This window comes from Rhizoctonia solani, chromosome 2 (genome assembly GCF_016906535.1).
Source record: "Rhizoctonia solani chromosome 2, complete sequence".
Classification (NCBI taxonomy): domain Eukaryota; kingdom Fungi; phylum Basidiomycota; class Agaricomycetes; order Cantharellales; family Ceratobasidiaceae; genus Rhizoctonia; species Rhizoctonia solani.
In genome coordinates this window covers 1,278,235-1,293,847 of record NC_057371.1, presented here as the reverse complement: position 1 = coordinate 1,293,847, position 15,613 = coordinate 1,278,235, and the positions used below count along the sequence as shown (strand labels likewise).

General features: G+C 49.0%; 5 protein-coding genes across 5 annotated transcripts; 3 read left to right on the top strand and 2 right to left on the bottom strand.

Moving 5' to 3' along the window:
• Window positions 1-259: 259 nt before the first annotated feature.
• On the top strand, window positions 260-2,728 carry RhiXN_05008 (mitogen activated protein kinase; the record flags this gene model as incomplete). Its single annotated transcript, XM_043324824.1, has 11 exons — window positions 260-432; window positions 483-581; window positions 638-770; window positions 827-876; window positions 938-953; window positions 1,021-1,030; window positions 1,085-1,216; window positions 1,266-1,509; window positions 1,565-1,646; window positions 1,697-1,775; window positions 1,827-2,728. 11 exons carry the CDS (start codon window positions 260-262, stop codon window positions 2,726-2,728), a joined length of 1,920 nt encoding a protein of 639 aa, XP_043177243.1.
• Window positions 2,729-2,882: 154 nt separating this feature from the next.
• On the bottom strand, window positions 2,883-4,269 carry RhiXN_05007 (Zinc finger HIT domain-containing protein; the record flags this gene model as incomplete). The annotated part of the gene is made up of 6 exons (XM_043324823.1): window positions 2,883-3,227; window positions 3,279-3,465; window positions 3,518-3,776; window positions 3,826-4,018; window positions 4,068-4,146; window positions 4,199-4,269. 6 exons carry the CDS (start codon window positions 4,267-4,269, stop codon window positions 2,883-2,885), a joined length of 1,134 nt encoding a protein of 377 aa, XP_043177242.1.
• Window positions 4,270-5,611: 1,342 nt separating this feature from the next.
• On the top strand, window positions 5,612-6,208 carry RhiXN_05006 (uncharacterized protein; the record flags this gene model as incomplete). Its single annotated transcript, XM_043324822.1, has 4 exons — window positions 5,612-5,656; window positions 5,709-5,931; window positions 5,987-6,086; window positions 6,145-6,208. The coding sequence occupies 4 exons, from the start codon at window positions 5,612-5,614 to the stop codon at window positions 6,206-6,208; spliced, it is 432 nt and encodes a 143-aa protein (XP_043177241.1).
• Window positions 6,209-10,331: 4,123 nt separating this feature from the next.
• On the bottom strand, window positions 10,332-12,575 carry RhiXN_05005 (P21-activated kinase 1; the record flags this gene model as incomplete). Its single annotated transcript, XM_043324821.1, has 6 exons — window positions 10,332-10,362; window positions 10,418-10,601; window positions 10,656-10,808; window positions 10,862-11,241; window positions 11,289-12,126; window positions 12,182-12,575. 6 exons carry the CDS (start codon window positions 12,573-12,575, stop codon window positions 10,332-10,334), a joined length of 1,980 nt encoding a protein of 659 aa, XP_043177240.1.
• Window positions 12,576-12,860: 285 nt separating this feature from the next.
• On the top strand, window positions 12,861-15,569 carry RhiXN_05004 (alpha/beta hydrolase family protein; the record flags this gene model as incomplete). The annotated part of the gene is made up of 15 exons (XM_043324820.1): window positions 12,861-12,955; window positions 13,027-13,141; window positions 13,240-13,344; window positions 13,401-13,498; window positions 13,558-13,638; window positions 13,696-13,926; window positions 13,994-14,144; window positions 14,195-14,355; window positions 14,410-14,507; window positions 14,562-14,653; window positions 14,712-14,821; window positions 14,872-15,009; window positions 15,094-15,222; window positions 15,298-15,390; window positions 15,443-15,569. 15 exons carry the CDS (start codon window positions 12,861-12,863, stop codon window positions 15,567-15,569), a joined length of 1,824 nt encoding a protein of 607 aa, XP_043177239.1.
• Between the last annotated feature and the right edge of the window lie 44 nt (window positions 15,570-15,613).

Below are 15,613 nucleotides of genomic sequence, written 5' to 3'. Positions count from 1 at the left end.
TCGGAATGCTTTGATCAGTTACAAATACTTAATCTTACCACTAGCCTTGCTTGATGGTCTAATACCCCTGTTGCTTGCCACCATATATCGCACGTTGCATTTACTTCTTTTTAAGCACCATTCAACTTGCTTTTCTGCTTCTCCACGCCCGAAGTTTATAGGAGCCTCGAACGGCCGCGTACATCCGGCCACCACTGGCCCTGACAAGCCCCAGGACTTTTGCCAACCGGATCCATAGAGCAAAGCAATCGAATATACCATGGCGACCACCAGCGGCAATGGCACTCCCGTCAAGGACTCGGCAAAGAGCTCGCCGTCAAGCAAGTCGACGAGTGGCTCACGTACTACCGTGTCCAGTGGGTCGGGGGGAAGCCGGGGCCGGACATTGACAAGGAACAATGACCCACTGTCCCCAGCCAACCTAGAGAAGAGGTATATTCTATGTCAATCTACTTGCTATCTTGTTTACAGTTCCTATTGAGGGGTTATCATACTTTTACTACGATGGGGCGCAAGTTTCACGTCGAAAAACGCTGGAAATTTGTACGTGAACTCGGCCAGGGTGCCTACGGATTCGTCGTGTAAGTGGCTCTACCTAGTTTTCATTGGCTATGACTGACCCTTGTTATTACGACAGGTCGGCACAAGACCAGATATCTGGTGAAACAGTAGCCATCAAGCTCGTGACGCGCCTGTTCGAGAAGATTCAGCTCTCGAAACGCGCGTTGCGGGAAATCAGTCTGTTGCGTCACTTTGCTAATCACGAGAATGTGCGCCTTGGAGCTGAGCAAAGTGGGGCCGTCAGAACTGACTATCTATCAAACAGATTACTGGTTTGATTGATATGGATGTAATCACTCCGGATTTTAACGAAATGTGAGTAGGTTGCTTATTTTGCTATTCTGTTTTACTTATATACAATTTTTATGCTGTGCAGATACCTGTTCATGGAGGTGGGTCAACTGCCCTAGTCTAACTATTTTTAGATCATGCTGATACACCGTTCCTGGCCGTTTATAGCCTATGGAGGGTGGGTGACCCAAATAGACACATACGCTTTCAGCAAATGTTGACAATTCTTCAGCTGATTTGCACCAGATCGTCCGCTCTGGACAGAACCTAAGCAATGCACATGTTCAATACTTCCTTTATCAGATCCTGCGCGCGATGAAATACGTGCACAGTGCGGGGGTGATCCACCGTGATCTGAAACCTGGTAGGTTACCCCACAATCGTCGATCCATCACAGCTAACCTCTTGGATAGGGAATCTTTTGGTAAATGCCGATTGCGAACTTAAGATTTGTGATTTTGGCCTATCTCGAGGATTCGACTCGGCTCCCGAACCTGACGGCACTGGATTCATGACCGAGTACGTCGCCACACGATGGTACAGAGCTCCGGAGATCATGCTCTCGTTCCGCAAATATACTACAGCTATTGACATCTGGTCGATTGGATGTATCCTCGGCGAATTGCTTGGTATGAAACCAATGTTCAAGGGTAAAGAGTGAGTTCTCGTTGATATCTTCAATATCTACATCTGCTAAGATCGGGCATTGTAGCTATGTCGATCAACTCAATATTATCATCGATATCCTGGGAACGCCTGATGAAGAGACACTGCAACGCATTGGAAGCGTCAAGGTTGGTTGGCTGTGGGGAGTGCCAATATTCGTTTTATCATTATTCTACAGGCCCAAGCCTATATACGCAGTCTCCCGGTTAAAGAGCAAAAGCCCTTCAAGTCCCTATTTCCACAAGCAGACGACCTTGGTAGCTATTCATGTTGACCAACTGTGTATTCATTTCTGACATTCACTTTAGCGCTTGACCTTCTCTCCAAAATGGTTACCTTTGACCCTGCAAAGCGTTTGACCGTCTTGGAAGCGCTGAAACACCCATATCTCGAGGCATATCACGATGAGGACGACGAACCCGAGTGTGAATCCAAATACGAGCACTGGAAGGAAATAGAAAAACTCGAAACCATCGATCAGTTCCGCACTGCAATCTGGAATGAGGTTGAAGAGTTCCGTCGAGAAGTGCGCGAGATGGTAGTTGAACCTGAGCCTGAAGTGAAACTCAACGGTATCGCAGCCACCAGTGAGAAAGTGGATGAAACGAAAGCTACCACACCGGTGGTCGCCGAGAGTCCGATTGTTATCAAGGAGGGGGGTCCTAGCGAACCCGTCGACAAACTCACACCCGTCGACGAAGATGTGCCTAATGGGACTATTCCTTTCCCTTCGAGCGGTCGCGCATCGCCCTCTCCCGCTGCGGGATCTGTGCCGCTCCCCCGCCAACGGCCCGTTAGCGCTCGAACCAAGTCGAATGTCGATCCTTATGAAGCATATGCTCGCAGATCCTCGGTCCTTGCTTCTGCTTCTCCTCAGGCCTTGACGGGTAATTTACCACCTGGCGTTGTCGACTCGAAAGATGCCCAATCTGCCGGAGGTGAACCGCAGGCTACGGCCTCGTACATTGTTCCCGCTCGTTCACGTGCTGGGTCGGCTGCGGATAGTACCATTAGCTCTGGGGGATTCTCAGGCCATGGTACCTTCCCACGCACCATCCTACGCACTCTTTCTACCCTTTCAGTCAATGATTCTGGGGCGGCAGGTGCTGCTGCAGTTGCTCTAGGACGAATCAAGGGCGACAAAGAGGATATCACGGCAGCAGATGCCCCTCCAAGCTCGATTCCAGTCGAGTTCCGCCCCAAGAATTAATCGATCTTCGACTCAACCTTTGAAAGGCCATATCTCTTTGATGCATAGATGCGGAAATTTAAGGACATTCATTTGTTCTTCGGTTACGAGTAATTTTCTAGTTTTCTCTTACATTATTGTAGCTATACATGCAATCATACTCAGCTTTCGGGGCCTAGATCTCCTCTATCAGCGTTCTCGACCTGATCGTATCGATTCGTGATGTGTCTTGTTCGCCTTCTTGGTGCTTTACTTGCCATGCCCCTATTGCGCCAAGAAGTTCCCTAGATGCCGATGTCGGAAGGTTCACAAGGAAAGCAAGATAGAATGTCAATTTGTGTGTAACATGCGCGTGCTTCTTCAGGCCGTCGAATAGTGTGTGTAAGTCGGACAAGAAGCGCATACAATTATCGTGGTTTGATGACTGAGATGGCGAGTCGTCTTCCACTACGATGGGTTGGGAGTGAAATATACGTCTAGCGTCTTCCGTGAGTAGTTTAAGTAGTCTGTGGTTTGGGAGCTACGTATGTATAAATATATGTTACATTCATAGTATCAATCAGGAACTCACTTCTGGCAAATGGGAGACCCAATCGGTGATTACGCTGTCAACCGAAGTAAAAGTTACAGTAGACTTTCGATCTCGCAGGAACGGTGATAACGGGAGCATAAATTCCCGGATTCCCTCGAGTTCGTCAGACACCCGAGTCGAGAGAAATGACGCTGCAAATGTCCGGACCGTATATGCATAAGTCAAACTGCCATAATCAGCGAGGGCTTGTGGTACTATGAACAACATATCTTACGTACCTTAAATGAAAAACGTTAAAGAGAAGTATAGGATTAAACTTTCCCGCAAGCATAGTAGAGGGAATTTGCTTGACCATTGGCAGTGTACTGTCCAATGGATTATCCAGTACCCACCAGGGGTCTTCACTATTTTCTAAAAGTCTGCTCGCGTTCAGCAAGTCTTGAGAGTTCTCGGACGTAGGGTTCATCAGCATTTTAGTAAATTTCTGCTTTTCTTGCTCGGATAGTAACCCCCACAAGGTTTCATGATCAACTTTGTCTGTGTGCCATTAGCCTCGGTTGGGAAATCGCCCACTAAATAGATTTACCCAAATCAACACCTTCTAAGCGCAACGCAAGATCATCTTCTTCGTCAGAGCCTTCTTCCTCGATTGACTCCTCTTCGAACCTTTTGAGAAGTTCAAGCATCTGTTGCTTTTCCTCCGTCGGTCTCGCTGGCTCTGATTTAATTTCTTCGACAAGTGCCGCTTTGTAGAAGGTCTCAGTGCATGCAGAATGGGCCTGTACTGGATTCAAAAATTATTGTATCATAAGCTTGTGTTCAAGTTACCTCTGCACGATAGCACATCAACGAGCAATACTGGAGGTTACAAGCTGGGCATGTATATTTCGCAAACTGACGTTGGCATCTATTCAATCGATTAGAAAGGTATTCTGATCTATTATTTGATTATTTCTTACACTCCACACGGATTGCTTGACCCGGGTTGCACTTGCTCGACTCGAGTTTTGAGGTCGAATATTCGCGGCATGTCATCGGGAGTGAGGAGCCTATTCAAATTCGTTAGATTACATGTTTGGGTGGCAAGTCACGTGACCGTATTATAATCTTAGCTCTTGCTCCCACTACCTTTGTCTTCTCCTCGACTTCAGCCAGCAATCATTACTGTTATTACCCTTGATAACAGAAATTCTATCTTAAATAGGCTATGCAGAATTACATAGCCGCTATGAAAGGAAGCAAGTCAATCATATTCCACAAAGGGTCCTCTAAGCTGGGCATTGGAACTTTCACTGACGTCTAAGAATTTTTGCTATTGTTGCCTGGTCGAATCGGCATAGATACACTTCAATATATCGCACTCTTTAGAAATATCTCGTCATAGCCGATATCTGTGCTCGTTTTCGGACAAAACGGAATGGCTCTACCTTTGATTCCCCTCGTTCTCTTGGGTGGATGTGGTAATTTCGGAGCTTTCAGAGCTGTGCACTTCTATTGTTCTATCCTTTATGGCACGGGACAACTGGTCCAGAGGGAAAGTCGAAAGCGCATTCTGACCGACTTCACACACTCATTCTCCTGTAATATTACCATCTAGAGACAGACGCTGTGTAGACTCCCCCACCATCTCAACGGATGTGGTCCCGAACTCGACGAACCTAGGCCATGCCTCGTGTTTTATTAGGAACAGCCGCCGTCTCTGTTGCTACCCATTTCATCGAACTGTAGAAATCTAGAAATCCATTATTATCATCTTACATCACGAAGAATGGCGACTTGTTTCGAAGTTCTAGTAACGCTACGCAGCCACGCGCTCTCCCGTACGACATGACGCACTGAACTATGACCTCCCGCCTCAAAAATTCTCCTAATATGGTAATATGCGCCATGCACGAGGGAATTTCGTCGATCCTCCACGCGTTGTACGTAGGAGCATCTAGGCCGCCAGATTGCTGTGTACGCCCGTGGCAACATTTTCCGTGTGCAGGTACTCAAAAGCACTGTGCTGGAGGCCAGTAGCCCTTCATCCTTCGTCGTTTTTGCGCATACACAAGCTCGAGTAAAAAAGGCCACTTGTACATGAATACTACTGGTTATTTCTACCCTTGTGAGGTGAGCTATTGGGGGTTCGCTAGCATGAATAATATCACTAACTTATGAATACAAAAAAGACCTGCGGCCAACAAGCATATCATTGGTGTACAGGGTGTCAGAACGCTTGGTACTGCTCAGCTGCACACCAACAACAAGTGAGCCTTTTCTTTGGTTATGACTGATCTGAATCTTATCCATCATTTTAGGACTGGGCACGTCACTGTAGAGAATGCATTCCTCAAGGCGCATCGACATCACCTGTCTCTTATGTACCGCGCATGGATTCCAGGATTTCGCATATGGATGCTACTGTCAAGGCTCTGGTAAGTATATAGCCCTCCGATGCCATTGGTGATTTATAACATGTCTTTATAGCTCCTACCATGGAACGCTGGTCGAGCTAGGATAATTTGTTTAAACGTACCAGGCCGTGTCGATGCCTCGAACAATGCTACGACTTGGTCCATCCCACTGACTGAATATCTGGGAGAGAATACCGCGTTTTCTAGTCGCGAGATTACTCGCAATGTTGGAGGAGAGCCGCTTAGGTACCCTCTCCGGGTTTTCTTTAGGGATAACTTTCTTAGGGATGGTTCTCGTAAGTGCTGCAAATTGATCATCAAAACAGCAATGCTCATTGTTGACATGCGTAGCTCTCAACCATTCTGTGAGTGAGATTACTCGCGGGAAGGCAAGGCATGATTGGGCAGGAAATATTGTTATTTTGAAGTGGTCTGGCGTTCGTAGACAAGGGTAAGTCCATCTGATACCTCGGCCGTATCCAAGTTCTAAATCATATCGAATTCGCTAGTTATCAGAACATGACCTTGGGTGACCTCCCTGTCATTGCTGCATGGTTTTTGGCTTATGATTGAATGCCCCTCCTGCCCCTTTGAATGATACCCCCTTTGATTGACTAAATTCAGAAGTAGCTACTTTACAGTTTATATACCCGTCTTTGTATGTTATTCTTCATCCCTTCTATTATTTTTGCTCGATTTCTCTCTTTCTCTCCCTCTCTCTCAGTTTAGACCATCCAAGGTTATCACTAGGCCTACGCCCCCAGTCTGGGGCACTATTTAATCCAGCAAACCGTTCTGTAATAACTTATATACAATCCACCCGCTTGGTTTTAGTCGCTTGGTTTGGACCCTGTGTGAAAGCTGTAGGTATGGGTGACATTTGTACTACGACTGAAGGCAAATATGTGGCGGAAACGGGAATGCGTTGCAATGGCCGGTTTACATTGACACACGCATTCGACGTGCCATATGCATACTCTAAAGACTTCAACGATCAGCCCATGGAAATAGAACATGGATGGGCTATTGGCCTCTGAGGTCACTCTCACCAACCCTATCATTGTTTTTGGAATTAATCGTGAACTTGGGGCTGAGGTTTTAGCTTTGAATTGAGATCCATACGAGAGTGGCCTGCTTTAGAGCATATCCAATAGCTGTAAAGAATATCAAATTACAATAGAGACACCATCGAAATCCTTGTGACCGAACGCATTCAATAGTTTACTATGAGCACCTGATAGTAGAGTTCTCTTAGATTACCTCGACAGGAGAGCCATGAAATGCTCAGATTGGATCTCACGCTCTTCGATTACTTTCAATTTTGTTGACACGCGCCTATTGATGATACCATAGTCGAGGCAATTCGTACATACAGTGAACAAATACGGAAATTTCGCACTATGTCCAGATTTTACCAAGTATCCGGACCCCAAAACGCAAAATCTTCAGCTCAGTAATATATAGGGGTGAGCTAGGGATGCATGTTCATAGAACTGGTAGAGTTTCGGCAAGCCTTCCCATGCAATGCGTCCAGAAGATACTCACTTTGAAGGCTCACTGTGACATTTTGCTCGAGTAAGCCTAGACCTAGTTTCGAACAAATGTCACACAGTCTACATGTCCGTTCAAACATAGTAAAATATTCACATTCGATCATCAGACATTAAGTGTATATTGGATGCTTCGGCCTTTGATCCAGAATGGTTCAGCATGTATCCATTCGAGTTTACTTCGCCATCAACAAAGTCTCAACATGATCTCAGCGCACGTTCGCCAAGTACCTCTATCAAACTATGATTTTCATTCACGATATTTTCAACGATTAAATCTATCTTCGTCCGTTTCGCCCCTTCGAGATCAAGTTGATTTAATTTCGTTAATTTCATTCCAACCACCAACTTGGTCGGAATAGTGTGGATAAAGTTATGGCAACATATTTCTAATGCGGCAGCCGGAAACCAATATATCTCATAGAATGACCCGTTATTATACTGGCGCAATATTACTAGCTGTATGTATCCACGACGGGCTTAACGGCGAGGCTCCCGATCGCAACACAGCACAAGCGATAGCCGAGTCTCTACTCTAGATCCGCTATTCTGCTACCCTGTGCTCAGAACCAGGTAGCTTTCCTGTCTCGAGGTGCATATAACAAATGTATGCGTGGACTTTCCAAGATGCCGATGTCACGCGTTCCCATATCCTCCAAAACGATGGAGATCACCGGGCTGTGCCGCCAAGAGTTTCCACAATTCATGTGGCACATAGTAATACCACGTACATCTCGAATGCGCAACGGTCGTAATACAGGGTCGGGATTGAACGTACCGCAAAAAAGCCAACTCGATTCCATGCGTATGTCAAATGACGTGTGTGCCCATGTGCCACTGCAGAAGTTTATACTGCTCCCGCTCTGGTGTTGAGACCGAGACCGATTCATCTAATTTTAGTGACCCTTTTTGCATTTCAAGTGTCCACAAAACCAAAAAGTCTAACCAAGGCATGATATTAATTAGCTATAGCAGCTCTGGTTCTATCCTAATAATTCCGCTCGAGCAAAAAGCGAGCAGAAGCGCGCCTGGGTATATCCTAGTCAAACAAAGTAAGTCTATCAGACACTTGCGCTTAGCGAGCAGTTCTGGGTGGTGATAAGGTGGACCAAGCGAAGAATCGTACCGGTTATAGAAAGGTATAGAATTTGAGGTGGATGCTCGGACATATATAACCCGCGATCGACCCCGTCCCCACCTCCGGGCTCTGAGGTAAGCGGCTTGAGGCCCAGGGATAGTACTCAGTTTTTCAGTGAAGCAATACCCGGAAGATACACGGGCGTCCCCATGCGCCAACGATGAACCTGTGGCTTTACGAGCGGATAACCCAAAAGGTATGGGTTACCGGGACCCCACCCTCGATGCAACGCAACATCCCACGGAGGGAACGGTCCGCATGGGAGTATAATTACAAGATAAGTTTGATTGGCGACTATGACAAGTATTTCGAGGGTCGAGCACCGGCGTCTGGGCAAATTTATGCCCGATATCAGGGCTTTGCATATGAGGGGTTTTTTCCCTTTTGGGTACTGACACCCTAATATCGATTCTGAGACGAATAACCCTGTATCTTCGAGCGGGCAAAAAAAATCCTTAGGCATGGTAGCACGAGAGGACAAAACGTAGAAGGAAGATGACTTGCGTCTTTCGCTTCTCCTGTGATGCAAGAGGGTTCAGGACACAAGAAACGGTCACTTTTCCCGGCTAGAGGACAATTGGTGGATTTACATACGTTGAATCTTAAGTTTGAATGAGCTCGTAAGCTAGCAAGATGTACTCAATTTTCAACGCTTTGGAATTGACTCGGAGAAGATTGAACTGCATTTAGTCTAGGATCTAGGATACACCAGCATACATACACAAGGACAGTTGCACCTACACACCTCACACACATTATCAAATGGTTAAGAGTCCAGACTTGCAGCCATAGTCCTAAATACTGAGAACGGATATTCTACATCTCATCACTTTATGATAACGAAGGGGAACTCGAAGATACTGGATGAAAGCCCATTGGCCGTTATGATCTCCATAAAGACCTACAAAAAATTCCTTCCGTGGAGTTTTGGGGGTATCAATCTTCTGCAATGGGTTATCAAGTCTTGAATCCCGAGCTCGGAAGAGCTGCGCACTAGGAGTTTTGTTTTGCCAGGATCTCATGTCCGGCGACTCCTGCCTCTCCTCCGGGAGAATTATTATAAAAAGTACGTATATGGCAGTGCAGATGGATGGATTTATAATTTTGTCTTCTGGATAACCTTTTTGAGCTCGTGTCATTTCCGGGAGTAGTCGGGTATATTACTGTAAATGTGTGGGGGGGGGGCGTTACAGTACATCGGTGTCTAATGACCTGTACTTATCGATGGGAGGTTTCGCTGTGCGCTTGTTGATGCGCATACATTCAAGAATCGAAGTCTGACATAATGCGACGAACCATACCGACCGTCGATTGCTCCAGTGTTTTTTTTTTCGTCTGGTAAAAAGGAGTTCGGTGCTGCAGATATTAACTAGGATTCGACACTGTAATACGCAGACACGTTACCGCGCACACCAATACCCGCTTCTCGAGGGGATTTGACACGCAGTAAACCGAATTTCCAACCCCCTACAGTTTGACAAAGCACACTATGCGCGCCTAATCGTCATACATACCATAAATGGGTTCCCGGGAGGTCAAGGATCGTGCATACACGCACACATACACTTTCTCGCCAACTCCACCCTTCACACACTGGCCAACCCACACCATTGACACGTATAGTTCTATTCCCGAGACCAAGACTCACGATAATAGTCAATCACTTCGTACTTCATCAAAGTAAGAAAGAGGGGTAATCAAAAAACGAGAGAGAGAGAGAAAGAGGAAAGAGACAGAGACAGAGGGAGACAGAGGAACAAACAAAAGAGAAAAGAAAAAACAAAGAAAAAAAGACGGAAAAAACGGAGATACGGCTTTGTTACAGAATAGTGAGGGACGACATGGTAAGCTGCAAGGGTGTGATAGATAAGGAACGAGAGGTGCATAGTGCATATTCAGGGAATGCAGCGATACAGATGGGGCTAAGGGACATGTCGAGCGTATGAGGAGCGGGATCACTTGTTCTTGCTTGCTTCGCGGGCAGCTTTAATGAGCGGTGTCAATGTCCTTAGCGATTCAGCTTTTTGGAAAAACGGGTGCTGTACGGGGCGCGATCAGTTTTGAATACCAAAGATAGAAAAAAAAGACGACAACCTGTAGGAGCTGTGCCGCATCGGGTCGTTTCTCGGCGTCGACTCGAGCGTCTTGGCGAGGTAGTCCTTGAACACGGGCGAAAGCGCATCAGGGTTCGCGATGGTCGGGGTTCCGTTTGTAGCGATCAGGTACAGAGCCTTGAGCGGGTTCTGGTTGAGATACGGCGGCTCGCCTTCAACCATTTCTGTTGAGCGGGGTGAGTGAGGGGTTTTTTTTTTTCAAGCATTGAGTGACGTACCGATGGCCATGATGCCCAAACTCCAGATATCGACCTTGGGGCCGTATTCTTTTCGCGTGACGACCTCGGGCGCCATCCAATAGGGGGTACCGACCATGGTCGTACGCTTGGAATGGGCAGGATCGGAAATCTGGGCGCAAAAGCCAAAGTCGGCTAGACGGGGGATGAGCTCATGTTATCAGTGCCAAATATAGAAATACACCCACTGAGTTTAATATCGCCTTGAAGGCTGAGCAGAACATTGTCGCTCTTGATGTCGCGGTGGATGACACCGTGGCGGTGGAGATGCTCGAGACCTTGGGCGGTCTCGCGCGACACGGCAGCGATTTGGCCTTCGGTCATGAGGTTGGCGGTGACGACGTCGGTGAGACTTCCGCCCTCCATGTACTCCATGACGACCCAGAGATCGTTCTTGTGCAAGAACGAGTCGATGTAGTTGACGATGTTTGGATGCCTAGATGAGCGCATGACGAGAATCTCGTTGATGATGAGGTCTTTTTTCGGCTGCTTGTCGAGGTCCATTTGCTTGATCGCGACAGAGAGGTTGGTGCCGACTTGGTAGGCGGTATACACACCTCCGGACGCGCTACCCAGGCGGTTAGATGATATCCCAAAGCGAAAGAGAAAACGCACCCCTGTCCAATCTTGACGAGATTGCGGTACAATCGGGTGGGATCGGCGTCTGTGCAAATGGCCTGCAAGCGCTTGACAATGTCGCCGTCGCTCTTTTCCTTCTTTTCGCGCCGTCTCGGGGTGGCGGTGGAGCCGGGGGGAGCGACACCGCTGAACTGAGTGGGGGCCTTGTCGGGGGCATGTTTGGCGAGGCTGGCGAGGGCGGGGCTGGGCTGGGGCGTGTTCTTGTCGGCGCGTTCGCGCACGTGGTGACCCTGTGCGATCTTCTGGCCTGGCTGGGGGGCGGGGCGGGTGGCGCTGGGCGCTCTCGGGGGCTCGCGCTGGGACTTGGAGCGCGCAACTTCGGGCTGGGGCTGGGGCGAGGGCGGACTGCGCTGGGACTTGGAGCGGTCGAGCGAGAGGGACGGTGCGGCCGTAGAGGGTGCGGATGGGGCCGGGCGAAAGGCAGAGGGGGCAGGGGACGCAGCCTGTGGCGACGTCTGCTTCTTGGTCGGTGGCTGTGGCGGGGGGCGCGGGTTCTGGAACCCATTGGGCAGCTTGGAGGGCAGGTCGGGCGGTGATGACTTGCCGCCCGTGGGCGATCCGGGGTTCATCTTGTCCCAGACATCGCCAATGGCCACGGCGCCATTGGTCTCTTGGTAGAACTTCATGACCTCCATGACTGCCTCGGGGTTGCGCTCCTGTTCGAGGCGGGAGATGCCGGAATCGGAAAGCAGCTGCTGCCATTCCTTGGGCAGACCGGTGAACTCGCCCGTGGACGAGTTGAAGCCGACGTGTGTGAGGTGGACTGGGTCGTATGGTGTCGATATTTCCGGTTTTTTCTGCGCGGTCAAAAAGTCTGGGGCAGAGTGTGAGCAACGTGTGGGCGCCTCGTCATATACGCGAGCACTCACTGTCCATGAAGCTGAACATGCTCTTCTTGCCCTTGGCTGTGCCAGTGCCAGAGCGAGAGCGTGTGCCAAATGCAGATGGAGTGGGCAAGGGGGCCGCAGGGAGCTCCTTGGGCGACAACATCTCAGGGGCAGGCACGGGCTCGTCGTAGAGATCCTCGAATTCGTCGTCCAGTGTGGCGGTGTTGGCGCGGGAGGGACGCGGGGGCGGATTCGGATTGACGCTGATGGCGGGGCTGCTCGTCGCAGACTTCGGGGGCGGACGCGGCTTATGGACCGATTCGTCCTCGTTGGGTATCCCGTAGTAGTCGAGTGTCTCTTGGTCCAATGACCGCCGTACGCCGTTGTAGTTGTGTGGGTGTCGGATCGACACTCGTGCAGGAGACGAGGCTGACATGCTCTGTCACTATTACGCAAATACAACTGGATCCTGATGCCGTGGAGAGTCACTTGCAACTCGAAAACAATCCGCTTTCTCGATGAAACTCGCCCTTTTTTTGTTATCGTCGCGAACAGTAGAAACCATCCGTCTCCATGGGACCCTTACATCATACATACACATACACAAATGTCTTGTCTCTGCGTATTTTCTATTATTATTCTCCCCGAGTCCGCTGACTAACCCCGAAAACGCCTATAAAAGCTGCCTGCTCGCTCCTGGGTCGAAGCCAACCGAAGGACGATGGACAAATCGCCCCACTTGCCCATCCACTCCCCCGCTCCCCCGTCTGAGCATTCCAAGTCACGTCCCGTCTGGACATGTGCCGCCCTGTTCTCGTCAGTCATTCTTCCCAATCCGGCCCTAACACTCAAATAAACTCCCCTTAGTTGGCCTACCATGTCTACAGGCACATTAGTATCGATGCGCTCCTCCCTGCAACTAATGCCGCAACCGGAATCAGCTGGTGGCCATGTCCGGACATTACAACCACCCAATGCGCATATTTGACCGTGCCAAGAGACGTAAGCTAATTCAAAACGCCACATTCTCTTTATCTATCACTCCATTCTCACATTATGCGCCGTGTGGCTGCTTTTGCCTTTTTCTTCTTGTGGTTCAGTATGCCAACCCGCAAGCCGACGATACAGTCTCGATTTTCATGCGCAAGGTTCCGGCGACGGTTGCGCGCAAAGATTACCTTGGGAGTATTTTGATTAATCCTGGCGTGAGTCCCTCGGGCGCTTGTAGAACACCGGAATTCATTTTTTTGGGTTGTTCAAGGGACCAGGTGGCTCGGGGAACGCCATGGCAGCGACATGGGGACCGAAATTCAGTGCCATGCTTGAAGGGCGGTATGACATTATCGGATTCGATCCTCGGTGTGTTTATCTGTTGGTTTTTCGTACGAGTGCGCTCCGATCTGACTACGCATATATAGTGGTGTCAATATGACAACGCCTAAACTCGGATGTTACGAAACCGAAGCCCAGGCCGTTCATGCCACTTATAAACAAACCATGTACAGTCCTGGTGTACTTCCTTTCTAACTCGGTGGTTATAATTAATTGAATGTCAGATTGGGTATACCGTACGATTCGCGCGGATCTTCTGCTCTACCCGGCGGAACCCGTGCACGAATGGAGCATGCCTATCTAACGAGATTAAACGCGTCTTTTACAGCTACTTCGCTCGCATGTCTCGAAAATGGAAACAGGCCGATGTTGGAATCTGTTAGTACTGCGTATGTGGTACAGGATATGGAACGCATCGTGGACGCTCTAGGGGAGGATGGTCTGAACTTTTGGGGGTAAGTTTCAAGTTATTCCCCATCTGCGAATAAGTGTGTGTATATGAACTGACTTTGGGGGTTCAAGGTTCTCGTACGGGACTATTCTGGGATCGACGTTTGCAGCTATGCGCCCGCATCTTGTGAAGCGTATGGTCTTGGACGGAGTATCCAACGCCGAATCGTACCATAATGATATCTATCAATGGGGTGTGGACGGTTTGGTTGATAACCACAAGGTGAAATCAACTTCCTTCTCCTTCGCCACTCGTATTCTCACGCAAAATAGACGCTGGAAGGATTCTTTGACTCGTGTGCGGAAGCCGGTCCCGAACGGTGCGCGTTTGCCAAGTCGCCTTCCGGGAAAGTGAGCACCTCGGGCGCGGACTTGCATTCTCGTTTGGAAGCGTTGTATTCGAGGTTGAGGGATGAGCCTATTCCTGTGTCCAAGTAGGTTTTCCTTATTTGTTCATAGAAGATGAAGGTGTTGAGTTGCATTGCAAGGTCCTTGACTGGTCCGGGGATCCTGACCGCTTCAGATCTCAAGCAGGTTGTTTTCCGTGGATTGTATAGTCCCAAGTTGTGGCCCGGGCTGGCTCAAGGTATGTTGTTTCACGGTATATCGATATCAACCCGCTTCTAATCTATGATCCTAGCTATTGCGAACGCTGAAGCTGGAAATCCTCAACTCTTGTATGACCGTGAGTATGGCAATTACGAAGAAGTGAAGCCTGGTAAAGGAAACGGGGTAAGCATGTTGCTTCCCCTATTTCCCAATTATAAACTTGATTTGCTGTGCCGTGTAGAATGTCTTCAACCGGTACATGGAGAAACATGGCCCGCCGGTAACTACAGCTGCTATTATGTGCGGCGACTCTGAACCAGCCCACAAATCTTTGGACCAATATGCGGAATAGTACGTTTCCATTTATCCTCTCCATTTCTGTTTACTCAGTCGTTCGATAGTATTCATGAACTAGGCAAGTCGGCTCCGATTGGTGAGATCTGGGCCCTGTGGACTGGGTTCTGCGCGAGCTGGAAGATCCGGCCTGGGCAAAAGTACGATGGTCCATGGTCCGTAGAGGACGGGCTGCGAAAAACGAGGTGCGTGCAGATACACCCCCCCCCAACATACACACACTTTCCCGCCTGCACGAGTGTACGATCTAACAACGGGTTTCCGAGCAGGTTCCCCATCTTGTATGCGAGCTTGGACGCAGACCCCGTCACGCCTCTTGCGGCTGCGCAAAAGATGGCCAAGTCGTTTGGGAACGAAAGTGCGGTACTGTTGGTTCAAGAGGGATACGGACATTGCACGTGAGTGGATCAATTGGGCAATGGGGTTTCGAGGAGGGGAGTTTGTAAATGCTGAACATGTTGGTTGTGAATCAGGATTGCTCATCCCTCGCTTTGCACCGCGAAAGCTATTCGTGATTATTTCTTAAAGGGCAAGGTTCCTGTACCCGGAACACACTGTAAACCCGAGTAGGTCCACTTTTTTTGCTCAAAGTCAAGGCTGTTGTGCTAATTCGAATAGACCTGGTCATCTCTTCCCTGGGAACGACACCAAGTCGGTCTCGGCCCTCTCCTTCGAGGACCAGAAGCTGTGGGACGCACTCAGGGGATTGGAAGACATAAACACCCAGTTCCGTCATCACCTTTGAGAGACTACGATCCACCCCAACTCGTTTCTTTGATCGCTTGTTAA